At 45.7% G+C, this 21,252-nt stretch overlaps 2 protein-coding genes across 2 annotated transcripts in view; both read right to left on the bottom strand.

The window, feature by feature from the left end:
• LOC139060947 (uncharacterized) overlaps positions 1–1,694 on the bottom strand; it is a 149,264-nt gene extending 147,570 nt beyond the window's left edge. The window contains exon 1 of the mRNA XM_070540304.1: positions 1,015–1,694. Within this exon, the coding sequence (XP_070396405.1) occupies positions 1,015–1,308 (294 nt within the window). The 5' untranslated portion in view covers positions 1,309–1,694. The remainder of the gene's footprint in view (positions 1–1,014) is intronic.
• A 13,484-nt stretch (positions 1,695–15,178) lies between these two features.
• On the bottom strand, positions 15,179–20,762 carry LOC139060949 (uncharacterized). Its single transcript, XM_070540306.1, has 2 exons — positions 20,223–20,762; positions 15,179–16,435 (listed from the first exon to the last, which is right to left on the bottom strand). Exons 1-2 carry the CDS (start codon positions 20,514–20,516, stop codon positions 15,323–15,325), a joined length of 1,407 nt encoding a protein of 468 aa, XP_070396407.1. The 5' UTR covers positions 20,517–20,762; the 3' UTR covers positions 15,179–15,322.
• Positions 20,763–21,252: the final 490 nt, after the last annotated feature.

The following is a 21,252-nucleotide window of genomic DNA, read 5'->3' as shown; positions in this document are numbered from 1 at the left end:
ACAAAGTGATTAACTATCACTGAATTATCACTGAAATGAATAATTATTACCAGTTTCACTTTGAATTTAGCGCAGAAACGACAAACCCAAAACGTCAGTGTGACGTCGCACATTTCAATGTATGGCCTTTTTGTTATTTCTCTCTTATGTGTACACTAAGAGATAAGTAAATACGGAGTTCTAACAGAATATTTCACATCAGCCTAGAGTCAGTTAGTGACGATGAGCGAAACGAGAAGAAGGTGAAAGCAGAAGCCAACGTTATAGGTGCGAACGGGAAAGAAAATACAGAGGATGATACCTTATCCATAAGTTCAAGACATTGCAACCAACAGGCATAAACGTTTCAAATGAGCTTTAGAATATATCCGGTAGGCTAAATTTGAAGCTATAGGCAACAAAACTTCGTTTGGTTTCTTAGCGTGTTTCTTTCTTTCCATTTTACTTTTTTTTTTCAGATGGCGTGTCAGACGCCGTTGACACGTCGGCTAACACGCGGGCATCGACACCTGATTGGCTGACGGCCGGACCCCAGGCCTTGTGCACAGCACTCCATCATTCTCAATTCCACACGCTAGCACAGCTTCGCTGGTTGCCGCACCCGCCCGCCTTACGCCCTCTCCCCTTTATTTGAACCCCACCTATATAAACTGTGGCGCGGGAAGCATAGGTCGCCTTGAAGGAGACGAGTCCACTTATCGAAACGTTGGCTTTTGCTTTCACCTTGATCTTGTTTTGATCATCATCTTGAATTTTCATCTCCCGCCTTCCCCGTGTTTTCCCTACAGTCAATTTGTGTTGCTCTATTGTGTTAGTTTTGATGGACGCTAAAGATTAACATTTGGTGAGGGTGAAATTGTGTAATAATGTTCGGCAATGGTAAAGGGGCACTCTAATCGTTAGGCGTGCACGTATGCTGCAGCGGAATTATCGGATTACTAATGCATAATTGCCTTCCCCCCCCAAAAAAAAGATAAAGGAAGAAGTGACAGAAATTGTTTCTTTCCTTCTCACCTTCACGGTGTTCACTGTTCTGGCCGGGAATTCATAACCCACGCACTCCCCTTCTGCGAATGCATCTCGATCCAACGGACACTGGCCAACGCCCCCTTGGAGACTGGCTGTGTGACAAGATTGGCACAGAGCGTGCGAGCACGGCAACACCACCATCCGTTTTGGGATCATGCGGCAGAGGCCGCACACACGTGAACTGGGAACCTCGTCGACGAACCGCGTCGGTCGCCAGTTGACGCCGGCGACGACGTGGTCGCGAAAACGGTGCACCCGTCCCGGTCCGTGATCCGGCATGGCGGCGTCTTCAGGCACGAATCCTAGGCTCGCACAAGAGCGGGGTGGGTTTCTTTACCGAGCTTATCGCTACTCAGTGGTGTCAGATACTTTGCCCAGATAAGCGTCAACGAGAGATAGAATGAGCCCTGCACGCACTGTCGCGTAGAATGGCGAACTCTTATCGCAGTTATCGCCTCCGCAACGCGGCGAGGAACAACTGCTTCGTTACCGTCGGCGACTGCCGTTCCACACATCTACCGCCGATTCCGCAGCAGCGGATGCATTTGCACCGTGCTTGTTCCGTTGTCACATGCACTAAAGCGTGGCGAAATATGGCGGAACCGCCCTCCGCGCCTTCTGCCGGCGCACACCTGTTGTCGAGACCGACGCTTCCACGCATGCGCTTTCCGCGGTGACGTCAAGCGTGGATATCTCGGCGCTTCCTCCTTTCGCGCCGGCGATAACGGGGTACATGTGCCCCCTCCTACGATTGGCGCTGTGGCGGCTTCGAACGGCACGACTTCGTTGACGTAACGGAAATCCACGGTTCGTTTTCGTCTTGGCTGTCTGCCTCTACAGAGCGCCTGTTCTGCCACGCTTTATTGCTAGAGAACGCTCCGTTCGTAAAAAGAAAGAATGAACGAAGCTTAGCCACGAGAAGGCGCAGAGCAAAAAAAGAAGAAAAAAAGAAAGAAAAAATGGCTGTGGCTTAGCTAAGGTTAAGCCCAGGATGCGAAGCATACTAGCCCTTATTTTAGTTGTTGAACCACTGTTTAGCCTGGTGAACTGCTGTTCCTTGGCTATATTTGGTTCGGCTAGACGAAGAAACAACTCATGCGTTACCCTGCTTCGCCTTCAAGAGTGGAACGCGACAGCGTTCCCGTCGACCCGCCAGCGACTACGCGCCCCGCATTGGACGCGGTGAGCGTCGAGCAACGCAGCGTTCGGCGCGGCAACGAAATGTGCGCCTGAGCAAGCGTCGCACGCCTGAGCCTTAGAAACAGCTCGTTTCTAAGGCAACACCGCATTCACTAGAGGCGCTTTTGTACCGCTTTGAAGCATCGTACTCGTGGCTCAGTGGTAGCGTCTCCGTCCCACACTCCGGAGACCCTGGTTCGATTCCCACCCAGCCCGTCTTGCAAGAGTTGAGCCAAAGCCACTTCTCCTCTGTCGTGACGTCACGGTGTCACGTGATTTCATGGTCACCGCCGCGCCTGAGGAGCTGGGTTGAGCCCTCGTAATATGCTTTGCATAAAACCGATGACTCGTTGCGTTCGCGACCGAGGCGGCCGCTATGCGTCCGCGCCCGTGACTGGATAAAAACTTTAAAGGATGCTTAAGCTTCACTTTTAAGAGTGGAATGCGAGAGCATTCAAAGATCCCTGACTGCTCCCCACGCTTCCCGGCAACTGGAGCATATGTAATCCTTATGTTTACTTGCAAACGTGTTCGGCGAATGGCGAGCTTTGTGGCGGAACCGCGGCCTCTTGTGTGGTTCGCGGATAGATGGATGGATGGATGGATGTTATGAGTGTCCCCTATGGAACAGGGTGGTGGGTTGCGCCACCAAGCTCTTGCTACAATACTGCCTAATGTCCTACCTAGGTTAAACAATGAAAAAAAAAACACTTTTAACTACCACGCCCAAATTTTCTCATCCCCTATTGGGAACTGTGCCATGCGGAGGACACGAGCGCCAGCTGGAGTTAATGCAAGGAACCGGGTTCGCGGCTCCGTGGCCCCCGAGATACCCATCGCGCCCGCGCGTGCAAAATGGCGGACGCCTCGACCGGTATGTGTGTGTGAAGGTGTTCGTTTGAGTTATCGCGTAGCATCATTATGTTTTTCTGGTATAGTCGGAATCGGAGATTATTGTTAGAAGTTGGGTCACATTACGAGTATTTGGTATGCAAGAGGAGGTCCCATATTCAAAGACTGTATCGGGACCTCCTGTACAAGGACAGTTACGACAGTTGACATCTCAAAGCAACAGTAGCTAATTATAAGGTAGTATGCGAGGAACTGGAAATGAACGTTAAGAGAACAAAATACAGACTTCATTAGAAATAATAACAATGTTTAGCTTATTTCATGGTGGGAAGAAGAATTGTATGGGAAGAAAATACCAGTTGTTTATCTACAAACACAAAAACAAAACAAAAACGAAAAAAAATCACAAAGGTACAGACAAAAAAACTGTTACAGTAAATTTTCTATTTGGTCTGTCAATAATAAATGCATTTTTAGTTCCCTTCTGAATTGGTGTATTAATCTTGTTTTTCATAATGAGAGAAAGAGTGCTCCATAGTGATATGGAAGTGATTTCCATGCTTTGTTTACCGTAGTTAGTGCAGATAGTTGGTAAAAGAGAATTGTTATTCAACGCGAATCTGGTGGTATTATGAATTATCAGGTTAGATGGTGAAAATGTGATTGATGGTTGCTCATTATGTAGAAATGTGTGGAAAAATATACCTAGGTTGCATTTATTGAACCCAGAAATAGTAAGGATGGTATTCTGGTGTAGTAAGGAAGTGGCATTAGAAGAGCGTGCACTACAAGTCATTATTCTGATGGCTGGGTTCTGAACTGTTTGTAGAGACGTAATATGAGCATTATAGTTGTTTGCCTAACATATCGTATCATAAGTAATGTGAGACTGGACGAAAGAGTGGTAAAGTGAGAACAGTGTGGTCCGTGTGAAGTAAGGGCGTGCTTTAAATAATATGCGTATACCCCAAGGTATTTTCTTTTTTATGTGAGCAATTCCATTGTGATATTTCAGATTACAATCATGTAGAATGGCAAGGAAAGATGAACATGAACTTGAATGCAGGCAGTGGGTCCAAAACTGATAGTAAGTTCTGTTTCGGTGATGTGAAAAGAATAGAACAAACTTAGTCTTACTTGCATTAATAGATAACATGTTAACATTACATTACCTTAGAAGATTTTCCAAGTAAGCTTTTAGCTTATTAAGGAGAGATGAGATATCTTTATTAAAAGTGAATGTTGTGGTATGAATGCATTTGTCGAACAAAGACAATTAGGTAAATCATTATATAGACTAAATACCGAAGTGGCCCCAGGACGGAGCCCTGAGCTAATCGATGTTAGTAGTTCGGGGTTGGGAATACGCACTGGAAGCGGAAACAAGTTTAACCTGATTATATTACTCTGCTACTCTCGTATATCTCCGGCGCGCAAGGAGGAAGCGCGGAAACATGCACGCTTGCAGTCACGGAGGAACGCGCATGCGCGTAACAACGGTTCGACGCCAGAAGGCGCGGTGGTCCGTTTCCATACGCACTCGCGTGTCCCGAAATATTTTGTGGCGGAGTGTACGCCATCACGCTACTGGAAGTTGCTAAGCAACTGAGAGACGACGAGAAAAGGGCTAATTTATTATCTTCAGCTTGCACATGGTTGCTCAGGGGCTATGGTGTTGGGCTGCTGAGCACGAGTTTGCGGGATCGAAACCCGGCCACGGCGGCCGCATTTCGGTGGGGGCGAAATGCGAAAACACCGGTTTGCTTTGATTTAGGTGCACGTTAAAGAACCCCAGGTGGTCGAAATTTCCAGAGACCTCCACTACGGCGTGCCTCATAATCAGAAAGTGGTTTTGGCACGTAAAACCCCATAAATAAATTAAACATTGCACGCCGTGAAAAAAGCTTCCACATGTAAACTGATATCAGTGAAAGAAGAAAGCAGATATAGGAATGGCGTAGTTAAACAAACAATACAGACATCTTTATATTAGAAGAATAAAAATCTTTACTAGTTTAACCTGACGAGTGAAGCACTGAAATCAACAGCTAGATTTTAGCGTAGCACTTCAACAACTCGGTCGGTGTTCTTACTACACGCGGTCACGATGTATTGTCGGTACGCTGCACGCAAGGACACTCTGGCTGTGCAGGAGGAACAGCGCCCTGGCAGCTACCAGGCTTCTCAGAATGCTCGAGTGACGAAAAGTTTTGCCAGGTGGCGTTGTGGACGCCGCACCTCCATTGTACACTAGAGATGAGACCGATGATAAACCATCGGCGTTATTCAGCGACAAGTTAATATTATCAGCCAGCGCCAGTCTAATCCATTACCTACTGTACTCGCTAATGTAAATAATTTATAATCTCGAAATGGTACAAAAGTATTTCACAAGATCTTTTGATAAGATACCGTATTGATTGTCAAAAACCATGCCGATCACACGAACCGTGGGAATTGGCGGTCGGGAGCGTAAGTTGATGTATGTACAAGCTTATGTTAATGCTTAATCTACTGACGGTACGTAATGTTAACAGATACTACGTTGTATTATGTAGATGCTATACACTATAGTAGGGTAAAACTAAAAAAAAGTAGCAGTTGGCAACCAAGGCACACGGACCGCGCGGGATTATTACTCCGCCAGCCAATCACAGACGCTAACAAATTCCTCGTCTTGCGACCATTACAAAATGGCGTCTAACTAATACCTCCGGAGCGTCATCGGCGGAAGCGGTGACGTGTGCAAGAGACACGGGCAAAGTGTATGAAGTGTGAGCTTTTCACTCTACAAAAATAGGCGGCACCGTCCATTTCCCTTTTGACCCCGTTTTACTCATGAAACCTCACTGCCAACTGAAGTGAAACGTGACAATATAAATATTTGCAGGGAAGCATGCGTTTTCTTTCAGTTCAACAAATAATGAGGCTTTCTCTGTTCCGCTATAATAGAGGAGTGAAAACGTAGAAAGTAACGTGCTTATAATTTTATTTTGGGGGGGGGGGGGTTAGCGCCTTACTTAGCTAACGGGGAAAGTTGAAGTCAATCAATCAATCAATCAATCAATCAATCAATCAGTCAGTCAGTCAGTCAGTCAATCAATCAATCAGTCTCAACTATTTGCAGCCTCGCGGAGGAACAGATGCTGGCGCTTATGACGGCGCGGGCGGGGCTTCACTGCAGGCTTGAGTTGTATCCGACGATAGAATTTGGAGCTCCTGTAGGCGGCCGCCATGTTTCTGTTTTGATGATGATGATAATGCTGAGAGGACTGCGGGAGCGTCGCGGGCGGCATTAAGCCACAGCGCGTTTGCGGTTGTCCGTCGCCCGCGATGGCCGGTTCCGTAATCGCTTCAGTCGCCGGCATGTACCCATGAGGGGGGCGGGGGGAGGGGGCGGAGGGGCTGGGACCCACCCCCCCTCCCGAAATTTAGATCCTACACCACCCCTTCCCCGCGCACGTCACCACTTCTCACACACATTCCTAAAGCGCCGCCAAATCAATGTTGAGAATTTACAGCTATTCGGGGGTCAACATTTTGCTGCCTTTTTCACTCCTTTTGGATGGCGGTAGTTATCGGCATCTCCTGGGATGAGAAGGCCAGTTTCCTCATCAATTCGTGGCCCGCGCGATTAACGCGAGATGCATTGAGTTGTCACCGTGTATTTACCGGTCACGCGCGTCGTTGTTGCTTCGTTAGTTGAAACTTCTTCATTCAGATTGATCCAGGGAGCAGGAAAGGGATTCAGTTCATTGTCAGCTGACCTGTTTGCACGTGGAATGAGTTGCGGCCAGAGAAAATGCCAATTGCGTTTAACTTTTCTTCTTGTTTCATTATTTCCTTGAGTGACGGCTGGCCGCGACGCTGACAGATCCTCGGAACCATGTACCCGTGACAGGGGTTACATACGGTGGAAAATAAAATAATGCGAGACAGCGTCCATCACCCAACCCTGCAATAACCCTTAAACTCATAGGCAATATGACTGTCACCCGCAGACTCTTCTGGTTTCTCCTTCTTTGTGCAGCTCTTTTCTCGCAAAACTGCCAACTGGAAACAAGAGTCGCAAGGATTTGAGAAATATGCGATCTACTAAGGGAGAGAGCCCAGGCAACAGCCAAATAAGAAGGAAAAGCGAAAATTAACAAATTTAGCGGTTGTTTATAAAAATATTTATGGATCAACATCTTTTTATTTAAAAAGGAAGTAGAGAAAACGCCGCCCGAAGCGGCGGACGATTCCATGTGTTCTGAATGACGTTTCTACAGTTATCATTCTAGCTGCCTAACCTAGCCACTTCTATGCTGTGCTTATGTCGATGTTTTTCTAACTTTTTGCGGTGGGCGCAGTACGCGACTGGCGGCCACGCATCGTTATGTAACTTCCAAAATAACTATACGAGTCGGTTGTGGCACTTAACTGGTTAGAGCAGTGAACGAGGGATCCAAAAAAAGTGTGATTGTTCCGCAAATATATATTTCTGTATAATTCCTCCAGGGCTAAATAAAAAAAACGCTTTTATAGTCGGCTACAACTTATGTCTCCAAGTAAGCCCCGCATGCGCCCTCATACCCACCAGGCGCTGTTCCTCCGCGAGGCTGCAAATATTTCGTACTTCAAAATTTTTCTGCTACCCTTATAAGGCGGCATCTACAAAAATAAAAATATTAGCGCGTAATTTTATGCCTTTTCCCTCCCCTATTACAGTGGAATGGCGAATGCCTAATTCTTTATCGAACTAAAATAACATGCTTGTTTCGCTACAGCTATTTGTTGTGAAGTGTCACTTCGGTTGGCAGTGAAGTTTCATGAGTAAAACGGTTTCAGCAGTGAAATAAACTGCACCGCAGACTTTTGAAGAGTCAAATGCTCAGACTCCATACATTTTGTCCATGTCTGTTGCACACCTCATTGCTTCCGCCGGTGAAAAGACTCTTCAAGGACAGGAGACGCTCCGGAGGTATTAAGTACGACGCCATTTTGAAAAGGCGGTATGACGACGATATTGTTAGCGTCTGTTATTGGCTGGCTGAGTAACACAACTCCGCGCGGTCAGTGTACATGTCCTACCACATGCTGTTTTTTTTTTAAGTTCGATTCTATATACTAAAGTAATCTTTTTTAGACACTTTCGCTTCTGTACTTCTTTTTGGTAGTTCTCTTCCTGCGCTTCTTTTCGGCGCGAGTGCATTTTATGTGGTACGTTGTTTGCCTAGTAAAGGGGAGGTGTATCTCACAGGCGTACTTGAGAGATACACCTTATTTCATTTTTCTTTTGTGTGTTCGCGCGTTTTTATGGCGAATGGCGGGCGTTATTCACATTTGCACTAGTAAAGGTATCCCGCCCGCCTCATTTGCATAGAATAGTTACCTTGGCTTGCCCCCCCGAAAAACAATCCTGGGTACGTACCTGTTCTGCCGTGTTGTCTTCTCTGAACGTCAGTAACTGTGTCCTCTTTAAAGGGATCACATTTTTGCTCACACAAATATACTGCAAAGATAACATTGTGAGAAGGCCCAGCGACCCAGTGTTTATTCAACGGAACTATAGCGTCTTCCGTTTCACAGGAGTTGGAAAGTTGTCCTGTTAGCCTAGCTTTCTTTCTGCGATGTCTGTATATCTACACGTGTTTTTTTTTTGGTGGCTTGAACCACTGTATGAAATGATACTGGAGTATATCTAGTACGCTATAGTTCCTTTTTTCGTGCATGTTTGTGCATATTTGTGCCTCGCGCTAGCGTCATACATTGACGCTGCACTTCTACCCGACTTTGTCGTCTCGATCGTCGACTGGTCTTAGCACATCGCGATCGATATGACTACAACAAACTGACTTTTCTAAGTTGTGCACGCAGTCTAGGGGCAAGCTCTAACTCTTGGTTGTTTACGTAAGACTCCGGCACGCTTGAAGCGAGGACGAGCAGCGTTCTGCACTGACGTACGGCAGGCACACACAGCGACGTAACCAAGTACGGTGGACCCGTACCGTGTGCGTGAAATCGCAGCGTTACATTTTATTTCGAGTGTGCAAGCAGTTGCAGGCACTTCATAATTTTCTCCCTCGCAAGTCAATATAGGAGACGCAATATTTTGGGTATTCATGTTAGACATCACTGAAGCTCATTTGTTAGACATGTCCAGCTCATTTTGGAACGGCTGAACATTCGTGTTGTGAAGCTGAGTCAGCATCGGAAAAATTATATCAGTTCAAGCACCCACACATTGTGTGAAAGAGAAAGAAAAAACGAAAGATCAACTGAGGCGTTCAGGCGTGAGTAGCCCCGTTTCTGTGCACGCTACTCACAATGTGCTCTCTCTTTTCGCGGTCACAAGTACTCGAATGCGGCCCGTTTGTGGATATCAATTACACAGGGCACGAAAACCGTCAAGTTCCGTGCAGTCTTGTTTGCTTGCCGTCACACGGCAATCACTGCACCAGTTACGAACTGGAAAGGCGCAACCGAACGCTTTCTGCTTACCTTTCTTCCACATCGAAACGCAGTTTTGTGAATACGGGTTGACCTCCGTGCGCTTCCCATCTAGAAATAGAACCGAGGAGAACAACAATAAAAGACACCGAAAGGTCGTGAACGGCATTGTTATGCTGTTATCGCAGGTCCGCAGTGGAGCCAGACATGAAGCCTACTATCGCGTGGCTTACGGCAACAAAACGAATACCCACCCGATCGAGCTTGCTCGGCAGGAATTCGTCTCTGTTTAAGCGCGCTGCATTACAGCGTCGTTTCTCAAGTGCCTCAGGAAACTTCTACTACCGAATGTACTCCACACAAGCACAAACTTGTGCCTCCATGAACATCGATCGCAGGGCTCTTGCATGAGCAGTTTTGTCGATCGCTGGTTGTTGCCGCAGCTTGTACATACAGCTCAGCCGATCTGACAAGAACGCGTTTAACGCAAATAGCTCAGCACATGCGGCAAGAATACGTTCAACGACACAGCAACATGCCAAGACGAACTGAAAGTGCTGCCATATTCGCCCGTCTACCGCAGTCCCCACCAGAAGGCAGCACTTGGGGGCTATTCTGTAAGTGTCCACCTTGTGGACATCTCCGTTTCGTCTGCTGCTGAATTGCTGATTGGCTGAGGGCGCCCGTCTCCTTTAGAAGCATACGCAACCCCAGCCAATCAGAAGTTCAGCAGCAGACGAAATGGGCAATGTTTTAAGAGTTGGGGCCGGGCATGTGAAAAGGGTTAGCTGACCCATGCCGTCGTCCGACTCATCCACCCTAAGGACGTTGTTGAAGGGAGGAACTTGTTCTCATAACTATGCGACCTCTATTTACAACATTGATGTGAAGAACTGTTATGGCTGCCGTTGTCTAGCAGTAGTTAGTTCCCGAAATTCGTTTAGAATGGATGGTGAATTGAAGTGGAGAGCCTGTTAGTTGTAGGTGGACAGGTAACGAGGAACAGACCATGTTAAGGTATGTTGCGTATGTCTATTATGGTTATTAGGTTTTAAGTTCGATATAGTTACAAGGAATTCTTTACAAGTGCTTGAAAAGAACAAGGATCGCAAAATACGAAATTTGTATAAGTGCTGTACCCGTGGGATACCATATTCCTGAAACACCGTTTCAGTTGAAGCCAGGTAGGAAATGTTTGCAACATGGCGAAGAATCTTTTTTTGTAAAAGCAAGATTTTATTTAAGTTCCGTTTATTTGTGGTAGCCTAGACTACAGTAGTTAATGTATGACGCGAATAGTGCGTAATACACTTGAAGTTTTACCTTTGAGGGGAGTAAGCGTTGACATCGTGATAATGCTCCAGTAGTTGATGACAATTAATTAATTAATATATAAGGTTTTACGTGCCAAAACCACTTTCTGATTATGAGGCACGCCGTAGTGGAGGACTCCGGAAATTTAGACCACCTGGGGATCTTTAACGTGCACCTAAATCTAAGTAGACGGGTGTTTTCGCATTTCGGCCCCATCGAAATGCGGCCGCCGTGGCCGGGATTCGATCCCGCAACCTCGTGCTCAGCAGCCTAACACCATAGCCACTGAGCAACCATGGCGGGTAGTAGTTGATGACAGTTTTCTACATAGTTCTATGTCCTTCTATGTTCTTCTACATATCTTCTACTTTGATATTCTATCTTCTGAAGCAGCGGCAGACGTCTCACAGCAAACTAGACCCGGGAGAGGCTTAATGCTTGCAATGCATACGGGATGTTTAATTGTATTGGTAACATGATCTTTACAAATCACGTATGACACGTTGCACATTTCCACGTTTTGAGTTCGTCTCAAAGGCAGACATTATTTGCATAAAAAATCAAACTAATTATTTGACGTAGTAGTTCTGCGAAAGTCCGCAACACTCAGCTTGTAGAGTGGCTGCCCCGGAAAGGCCGTGGTGCCGAGTTCGAGTCCCGCACCAGGACGAATTTTTCTTGAAGTGTGAGGATTTTCTTTCGAGAAACCCGTATGGGTTTCCTTTGTAGCAACTGCTACGAACGGGTGGATGTCTGATTTTCCCTTTATCAAACTAATTATACGCATAATTAAAGCCTAAATTGTTGTGTTATTTAGCTTTTACACTACTTTCTTTTCACCACATGTTCCAGTGAATTTTAGGCTGCATTCAATGGGAACGAATTCTCAGTATGAGATCAGTTTGGGATCCGCTTTTTGAAAGTTTCCAACAACATGCGATGGGGCTGCGTTAACATTTCAGCCTGAATGCGTAAAAAAGCTCTTTTTGTTGTGGCTGTGTGTTTCTTTTTGTTCAAATTCTGACGTTTTACGTGCCTAAACCATGATATGGTTGTGAGGCACGCCGTACTGGGTGACTCAGGTTTAATTTTGACCACCGGGAATTGTTTCAACGTACATATAAGCGTGCGTGGTACATGGGCGTTTTCCCATTTCTCCCGCATGAAAATGCGGCCGCTGCGGCCCTGATCAGTGCTTTGTTAAAAAAAAACAAACGAAGACGAACAACAGCGAATTTTCACCGCAGGTTTCACTGCGCTTGTCTCAAAACTGGTGCTACTCGCAAAATTTCATCAGAAGCGGACGAGTCTTGTGAAATCGCTGGCTTCAGTGCGTGCGTTGCAGTATATCTGCTCAAGTAATTAGTTGAATACTGGTTCAATTCAATTATGTTATTAGTGAAGTATGCGCATTGGTTTTCCCTTCAACTAATGCATACATCTCTGAGTACTTCAGCACAATAAGTACGTTTGCGCCGACCTCCAGAGGCGATCTAAAAAAAAGTATTTCTGTCAACAATAAAATAAAACATGCAGTAGTATGATGCCGTGTTATTCCTTTACAACGTTGCCTTCTGTGGGTATGCGAAATACGAGCACACGGGCCTCGAATCTCTTTTTTAAAGAGGAAACGAACCGCGGCTTCAGACGGGATGCCAGACGAAGTAGTGGAAGCGACAGGTGGTGTCTGGGTCACGTGGAACACGCCACCCAAATTTCCGAGCAGTGAAGCAGCGCGGTGACGCAATCATTCCTGTGTCCTGCTCCTCACTTATAATTTCTGAACGGTCGGGGGTCGATCCCCAGGGTCACCGGTGGGCGCGATTGGCTGTTCCTAGGCTGTGTGACGCATCAGAAGCTGATCACAAGGACGCAACCATTCGAGGAGGGCGGAATGGAAAGGCGAGGCACAGCAGACCGAGATTCAAGCGATTGCGTTAAACCTGAACGATGATAAATGGTCCATATGGACTTTAGACTAATCGACGAATGGAGTTTTATACGCGGAGCGTTGAGCACCTCTGGTCGCTTTTTAAAAATAAATATAATGAATTGGTACAAAAATACATACCCCGGCGAGTTGTCCGTTTTAACCATCGAGCAGCGTGGTTTAATGCATCCCTAAAACGTATCTTGAACAGGAAGAAGCGGCTGTTTCGCTAAACTAAAAAAAAAAAACGGAACACAACTGATAGCTTACGTGCGTATCAGCAGGTTGCTTCACTGTTTTAAAACTCAGTCAAAGAAGCTAAACGCGTTTTCTCTTACAATATACTTCCATCCCTGCTGATTGAAAATACTAAAAAATTTTTGAAAACTGCCAAGGGTTTCGAATGTAACACAATATCGTTAACAGATGTAGATGGTGCTGTTGTTCCGCAAGAAGAATGTTGTTCTGCACTCAATGAAGTGTTTTCTAAATCATTTTTGAATAACGTGTTGCCCTGTGCTCCTCTACCTGAAGTTGTCAAAATGAATTTTCCTGAGATGGAGCCCTTGTTAATCGATTACGATGTCGTGAACTTGATTCGATTAAAGGATTAGACGATATTAATTCTGAGTTTTTGAAAAATACCGAAGTGTTCTCATCTATAATATTGTGCAACATCTTTTCGCAACCTATTCTCTCGTTCTCATTACCAAAGGATATTAAAGTCGGCAAGGTGGTTCGATTATTTAAGTCTGGCGTCGTGAATTCACCTTTAAATTACAGGCCGATATCTCTAACAAGTGTGCCATGCAAAATTCTAGAGCATATAATATACTCTAATCTCGTCAACTTGCTAGAAACAAATTCGTTTTGTTCATCTCGTCAGCATGGGTTCCGTAAATTGTTTTTCTGTGGTACTAAACTTATTTCATTTAAACATGAAATCGGTGCCGCGTTGGATAATGGATTTCACATTGACACCATCTTCATAGACTTTTCTAAAGCATTTGATCTCGTCTTTAACGAATTACTTTGTCTAAAATTGAATACACTCAACATTGACCGTAATATTATCTCATGGATTGAACGCTTCTTATCTAATAGAACACATTTTGTCTCAGCTAACAATTTTGACTCTTCGCTTTGCCCTGCTTGCTTTTTCTTATTTATATTAATGATTTGGCTAAGTGTGTAGCGTCCTCCATAAGGTTATTTGGAGACGAATTGTGTCATTTACAGAGTAATATCATGAAATTCTTACACTAAAATTACAGTCTGATCTAGACACGCTAATTAACTGGTGCGACACTTCGAAAATGCCACTTAACAGCCAAAAGTGCAAACTAATGAGGATTTCCCGCCATACTGCTTCGTCTAACCTATCCGACTGTCACTTGAACAACTCTGTACTCGAAGAAGTCAGTTCCTATAAATACTTAGGCGTCCTCATAACATCTAATTTTTCCTGGCAAACACACATAACCGCATCACTAACAATGCTAACCGTACGCTTGGTTACCTCCGTCGCAATTTCTCTATGGCACCCGCTAAGTTAAAGCTACTTCTGTACAAAACAGTAATTCGTCCTAAGCTTAAATATGCCTCTTCTGTATGGGACCCTGGTTTGGATTACTTAACAAATGCAATAGACTTTATACAACGTCATAGCGCACGTTTCATTGTTACTAGCTATTCTCGGACATCAAGCGCAACATGTTTGAAGGCTACTTTAAACCTCCCTCTCCTGTCATCCCGTAGGAAGTCAGCACGGTTATCACTCCTGCACAAAATTCAGTATTACAATCCGGAATTAAAAAGGCAAGTTTTGTCCGAACCTGCATACACATAATCGCGTGCTGAACATCGCCATAAATTGAGCGTTCCAGACTGTCGCACGAACCAATTTTTTTATTCACTTATTCCTAAAACTACCATTGAATGGAATCATCTGCCGCCCTCAATTGTTAACATAACCGATACGTCTGCTTCAGAACTACTATTTAAGAATGCATTTGTTATTCCGCACTTTCAATTTTTTTTTAATATTATTATACCCTGTTATCTGCACATGCTGTGTATTTTGATTCACTCCCTTCTTTACTGCCTTCGGGCATTCAATTACTGTACAATAAATAAATAAATAAATAAATAAATAAATAAATAAATAAATGCGTTGCGATGCATTAACATTGGCCGCGTATTTCGGACACGGGACAACGCGTGGTACTACACCGTAGTATCAAACACGAACGTCGCATTGAAATCAATTGCTTTAGCGGCGGCACGGTAATAATCGAGAGAAATGTATCGGAGTGAACGTCGTAAGGCCAGAAACCGCTCAAGGAGCACAAGATTTCGGAACAACGATTGTATTAGTGCGAGAAATAAAGAAAACGAACGGCCGGTAAAGTCAGGAATAAATAGGTTGACAGTTACAAAGGATAGTAAATTTTAAAAAAGAAATGTCGCAGAGCTCACTTTATTTACTAAAAAGGAGATCGAAAATTCCATTAAGCTCCTGAGACACATATTGGGAAGCGGCAAGGAGGATTCTCCGGTGCAGTGCACATTGTGCGATGAGGAAGGTTAGGGTGCTCCCCTGATCCCACCGTCCATCTTACTATCGCTGAGCGAGATACGGAAGTCTACCTTTCCGTCTTGGAGGTAGCCGGCCTTTTTCAGCGAGGCAATGTCTGAAGCAAATTGGAGGTGGAAGTGTGGCAATGAGGGGTCATCGCGGTTGCAGGAACAACGCTCGGCAGCGGGAGTGAACCAAGGTAGATTGAATAGTGATTTTGGATGCACCGCGCTCACTCTCCAAAAAGGCGGCCAACACTTGGAGTCCACCCGCGTCCCGTTAAACTGGATCTTCAGAACGAGGTCAGCTGCACAATCGTCGTACTTCCAAACGGCAATGGTAAAGTACGTGTCCGTCATGTGCCGCACCGTAATCTCGGCAAACTGTTTTGAGCCTTCCTGGCACTGAATGATTTCCTCAAAGTTTTCTAGGGTCAGCAGATATTCCACGGACCCATTTTTTTGAATGCGCTTGGGTATCGACTGCGCACTGGTCAAATGCCGAACGCTACCGTACAAAGTCTCACAACGAGCAATGACACAGCTGGAATCAGGCTCCGGGGAAGTTTGCCGCGAGTGTTCCAGGTGGGCTGAGTGTTCACACTTTCGACGTATCTCATCTTCTTGTTCCGGGCGCAACGACAGCGACCTCGACGTGCTGGCTTCTTCCAATGGATTTTGCCGAGACGTCCGCTGGTGCGACGCGGTCGAGGAAATCGTGGCGGTGATTTGTTCCATCTCGGCCTTTAAATTCTGCTCGCATGCTCCGAGCTCGCGAGTGAACCTGGCTTCTTGTTTTCTGGCTTGTTCCGTAAGCTCATTCAACTGACTCTGAATCACTGGCAGCAGCTGGTCGTGGTTGAGACAACCCAACATCGCCTTCACGTCTTCAAGGGCAGCGTTCACGTCTTCGAGTGTCACTGCTGTAGGTTGCGAGGACGCAGTAGAAACACCGGCACTGCATCCGGCCGCGTAGTGCGTCGGCAGGTCTCTGTGCTGGACTCCCTCGCCGCATCGCAAACATTCCACGCTGTGAAATGTGCACTCGTTCTCGTAGTGTTCCAGCATGCGGTCCACGGTGCCCGTGTACTCGCAGCCGTGCGCTTCGTTCCAGCAGTACACCTTAATAGAAAATAAAATATATAAATATCCCACATTAAAATTTTCGGCCGACAAACTATTTTTAATTAAGGCGCCTTCTATACCTGTCCCTAACTTTTAGAACATACCTTTACGTGCATTACGGTCTGAACCACGGTTATCGCCAGATTCATTTGGGAAGCAAATATGCTCAAACTCAACAAGCAGTATCTGTCGCTGTCTCAACATTAATGATCCATCAAACACGAATACTAGGTTAAAGTGAATCACTTAATTATGCTTCTAAATAGCAAGACACCTACTCTCGCACAAGAAGCAACCTTGGCAAGCGAGAATCGATGAAAAATACGCCCATTGTTCAACTATTCTTCCAGCTCCAAACTCATCCACGAAAGACTGCAACATTCTTGTGCATTGGACCCTGCCATGGGCTTTTCGCTTGCACTATCATTCGCTTGCACTGAATTATCACTGAATTGTCACTGCAGTGATTAATTATTACCAGTTTCCCTTTGAATTTAACGCAGAAACGACAAGCCCAAAACGTCAGTGTGACGTCGCACATTTCAATGTATTGCCTTTTTGTTATTTCTGTCTTAGCTGTACGCTATGAAATAAGTAAATACCGAGTTCCAACAGAATATTTCACATGAGCCTACAGTGAGATTTTGATTGATGAGCGCAACGAGAATAAGGTGAAAGCAGAAGCCAATGTTATAGGTGGGAACGAGAAAGAAAATAGAGGATGATACCCTATCCATAATTTCAAGACATTGCAACCAACAGGCATAAACCTTTCAAAGGGAACTTTAGTATACATCCGGGATGCTAAATTTGAAGCTATAGGCAACAACACTTAATTTGGTTTCTTGTCGCTTTTTCTCCCTTTCCTTCCTTCCTTTCTTGTTTTTTTCTTTCTCAGCCAGCGTGTCAGACGCCGTTGACACGCCGGCTGACACGCGGCCGTTGACACGTGATTGGCAGACGGCCGGGCCCCTGGCTTTGTGCACAGCACTTCTTTATTCTTAATTCCACACGCTAACACAGCTTCGCTCGTTGCCGCGCCCTGTTAGGATCGGCCTGCAGCTATTTCAATCCGTTGCACGTGTTCCGATCCAACCGGGACGGTGGCGCACTTCAGAAAGCAGCGGATAACCGGCAGCCACATGGCGAGGGGTGCAGCTCAGGAGACTTCTCGAGGGTAGGTAATTGGCGGAACCTCCCCATGCGTTTTTCGAGACACCAGACAATGTGCTACCCGGGCGCGCCACCCGGGGCGGCTCCGAGTTCGACGAAGCAGGCTTTGTGCGCAACACGGCAACGGCGCCCTGTTCTGCTATGAGTGGGGGAGTTGCCGCGGGAACGCTGACGAGGGCTCCTTCCCACGCGCCGACCAAGACGTAAGACAATGTGCTACCCGGAAGCGCTACCCGGTCGGCTCAGAGTTCTACGAAGCCCCTCTGACGTCCGCTCCGGTCCGTTGCACCTATGTGTGTGTGTGTGTGCGTGTGTGTGAGCCCTCCTCCTCCTCCAAGTCGAGAGCCCGCCTCCTCCAAAAGGGCGGGTCATCTACAATGTCGTCCAACTATGACGTCGAGCGGAGTGCTTATAAGCAGCGATTGTCGGCTGCTAGAGTGTGCTCGTTGTCGTGCTCGAAATGTACTCGTGAGCTGTGTGCTCGTAAGCTGTTTGCTGTATGCTCGTCTTGCGGGCTCCATTTGGGAGTCACGCTAGATCGTCGATGTATCTCAGTTTCAACTGTAAATAACATGTAAATAAATCCTGCTTTCCTAAGTCCCAACGAAGAGTCAAGCTCTTTCCTACAGCTACGACTTCCATATCTTACATCTGAATGGCAGCGGTGAGATCGACCTACAGCTCGTAGATCGTCCGACAACTCTAACATATGGTGGCAGCGGCGAGATCGTCCGACGAATCTTACAACCCGCCAGCCTTACGCCCTATCCCCTTTATTTGCACTACACCCATATACACGGTAGCGGCGAAAGCATAGGGCGCCTTGAAGAAGACGAGTCCACTTGTCTAAACCTTGGCTCCTGCTTTCACCTATTAACCTATTAACACCACACCAGTTTGGTTTTCGTAAGAAAAAGTCAGTCGAGTTAGCATTAGTAGAGCAAAAAGAATATATATTAACAGAGTTTGAAAACAAAGGTATAGTTGTTGGTGTTTTCGTAGACTTTTCTAAGGCCTTTGACTTAGTTGATCATAACATTTTATTGGAGAAATTAAACTATTATGGAATACGAGGACAGGCACTATCTCTTGTCAAATCCTACTTATCTGAGAGAACACAAAGTGTGAAAATCGACACCTTTACTTCTAAGGCTAGAGCTGTCCATTGTGGAGTGCCACAGGGAAGTATTTTAGGGCCTTTGCTTTTTAATATATATCTGAATGATATCGTCAATACTAACTCTCAGGCAAGGTTTATTATCTACGCGGACGACACGAGTATTTTCTTCACTGGTAATAATATTCAAGTTCTTATAGAACAATGCAACAATGCAATGAAATCCTTAGAGGAATGGTCGAGAGTGAATTTAACGAAGATAAATGCAAACAAAACAAAAGCAGTTATATTCAGACCGAAAAACAAGCAAATACCTCCCCCATCAAGACATTGCATTAAACTCAAACACTATTGGAATAGTCGAGAGCTTCAAATGTCTGGGTGTCTTCTTTTCAGCGAACATGTCTTGGGACAATCACGTCAAACACGTTCTAAGTAAAATAAGTACAATAACTGGTGTAGTAGGCCGTATGAGATACATTCTTTCCACGCGTATTAAACTCTTGCTGTACAATTCGCTTTTCCAATCACATTTAAACTATTGCCAATTAGTATGGGGTAATACAACATCCACCAATCTAGAACATATTCACCTGTTACAAAAGAAGTATCTCCGCAACGCATATAACGCTTCCTACACAGCATCGACAATAACCTTCTTTAATAATTCTGGTGTGATCCCAGCTCACAATCTCTACAGATATCGTCTGAGTCATGTATATAAACTGGAAATCCATCGAAATATCAGCAACCTGCGTACTCTAGCCCAACTTCAGAGAAATCTACAAATTACGTTACAAGACATTTTTAGGATTGGTTAGTACCAACACCACGTTCAAACTATGGGAAACAATGCCTTAAATACACCATACCAACACTGTTAAATTACTATAATTCCGTCCGATTTGATCTTTTCACGTCATCATCCAAGAAACTGAAACTGATGTATACGCGGTTTCGATGTAATATCTGGTAGCGTTATGTATCTGTGTTGTTGCATTCTTTTGTTGACATGAAAGTGTGAGTGAGTAACATGTCATTGCAGCTATGTACACAGCTACATATATGTATGTACATGTATGTGCGCATATGTTATGCTGCCTCCCTGCAGAAACAGGGATTGTGGACACGTCAAGCTGTTGAAGGACAGCTTTTTATCTACAGTCCCTCCATCTGTAAATGTACAGGATGGCAAATAAACAATTTCATTTCACCTTGTTCTCGATTTGATCATCGTCTTGAATTTCCATCTCCCGCCTTCCCCGTGTTTCTCTACAGTCAATTTGTGTTAGTTTTGATAAACGCTGAAGAGTAAGATTTGGTGAGGGTGAATTTGTGTAATACTGTTCGGCAATGGTAAAAGGGGCACTCTAATCGATGGGCGTGCACGTATGCCGCAGCGGAATTATGGGAATGCTAAAGCATAATTGCCTCCCCCCCCCAAAAAAAAAAGATAACGCAAGAAGTGACAGAAATTGTTTCTTTCCTCCTCACCTTCACGGTGTTCGCTGTTCTGGTAGGGAATTCACAACCCACGCATTCCGCTTCTTCGAATTGCACTTGATCCAACGGACACTGGCCAACGCCCCCTTCGAGACTGGCTGCGTGGCAAGATTGGCACAGAGCGTGCCAGCATGGCAACGTCACCATCCGCTTCGGTATCATGCGGCAGAGGCCGCACACACGTGAACTGGGAACCTCCTCGACGAACCGCGTCGGTCGCCAGTTGACGCCGGCGACGACGTGGTCGCGAAAACGGTGCACCCGTCCCGGTCCGTGATCCGGCATGGCGTCGTCTTCGGGCACGAATGCTACGCCCACACGAGAGCGCGGTAGCTTTCTTTGCCGAGCTTATCGCTGCTGGGTGGTGTCAGACACTTTGCATAAATCAGCGTCTACGAGAGATAAAACGAGCCCTGCACGCGCTATCGCGTAGAATGGCGAACTCTTATCGCAGTTATCGCCTCCACGACTCGACGAGGAACAACTGCTTCGTTACCGTTGGCGACTGCCGTTCCGCAGATCTACCATAGAGAAAGAAATTTCAACAAGAGCGGACACTCCCATAGAGCCCAGCGGCCGAATTGACTGTAGCACACCAAGCGGATGTTGTTGACCCCTTCCGGTTTCGGCTTTGGGCGCGCGCGTTTTGAACACCAGGTGGTACACGCGGCGCCGGCTCCGCTGCTTGGCGCGGCATTCATTTTTTTTTGTTTTTCGCTTTTGCTGAACCTCGCGTGGCCTTGGCGTGGAATCGTTTCATTGTTATGTAGAAATGATTGCGATTGACCTTTACAAGACTGCACCGAATCTGTCAGGTGCAATTTCATAAAGACAACGAAAGATGTCTTCTGAAATGATGAAATGTTTATTTTGCTCTATATTAATGCTCGTTCCGGGCTTCTTCTGCATTCATCCAAAGTTGTGGCACCAGGTGCCGTACGAAGCTCCACCGGATGCCATCAGCTGAAAGAAAGTAAATTACAAGCATGTATCATTTTGGTATATTGACCTAACAGGAGTA

The sequence above is a fragment of the Dermacentor albipictus genome, chromosome 6 (genome assembly GCF_038994185.2).
Source record: "Dermacentor albipictus isolate Rhodes 1998 colony chromosome 6, USDA_Dalb.pri_finalv2, whole genome shotgun sequence".
Classification (NCBI taxonomy): domain Eukaryota; kingdom Metazoa; phylum Arthropoda; class Arachnida; order Ixodida; family Ixodidae; genus Dermacentor; species Dermacentor albipictus.
This window is presented reverse-complemented; position numbering and strand designations above follow the sequence as displayed.

Coding starts and splice junctions, on each gene's coding strand:
- LOC139060949 (XM_070540306.1), bottom strand. CDS start 20,516: ATGCCGGATCACGGACCGGGACGGGTGCACCGTTTTCGCGACCACGTC. Junction 16,436..20,222: donor GAACAGCGAACACCGTGAAG/GTGAGGAGGAAA, acceptor TTTTCTATTAAG/GTGTACTGCTGGAACGAAGC.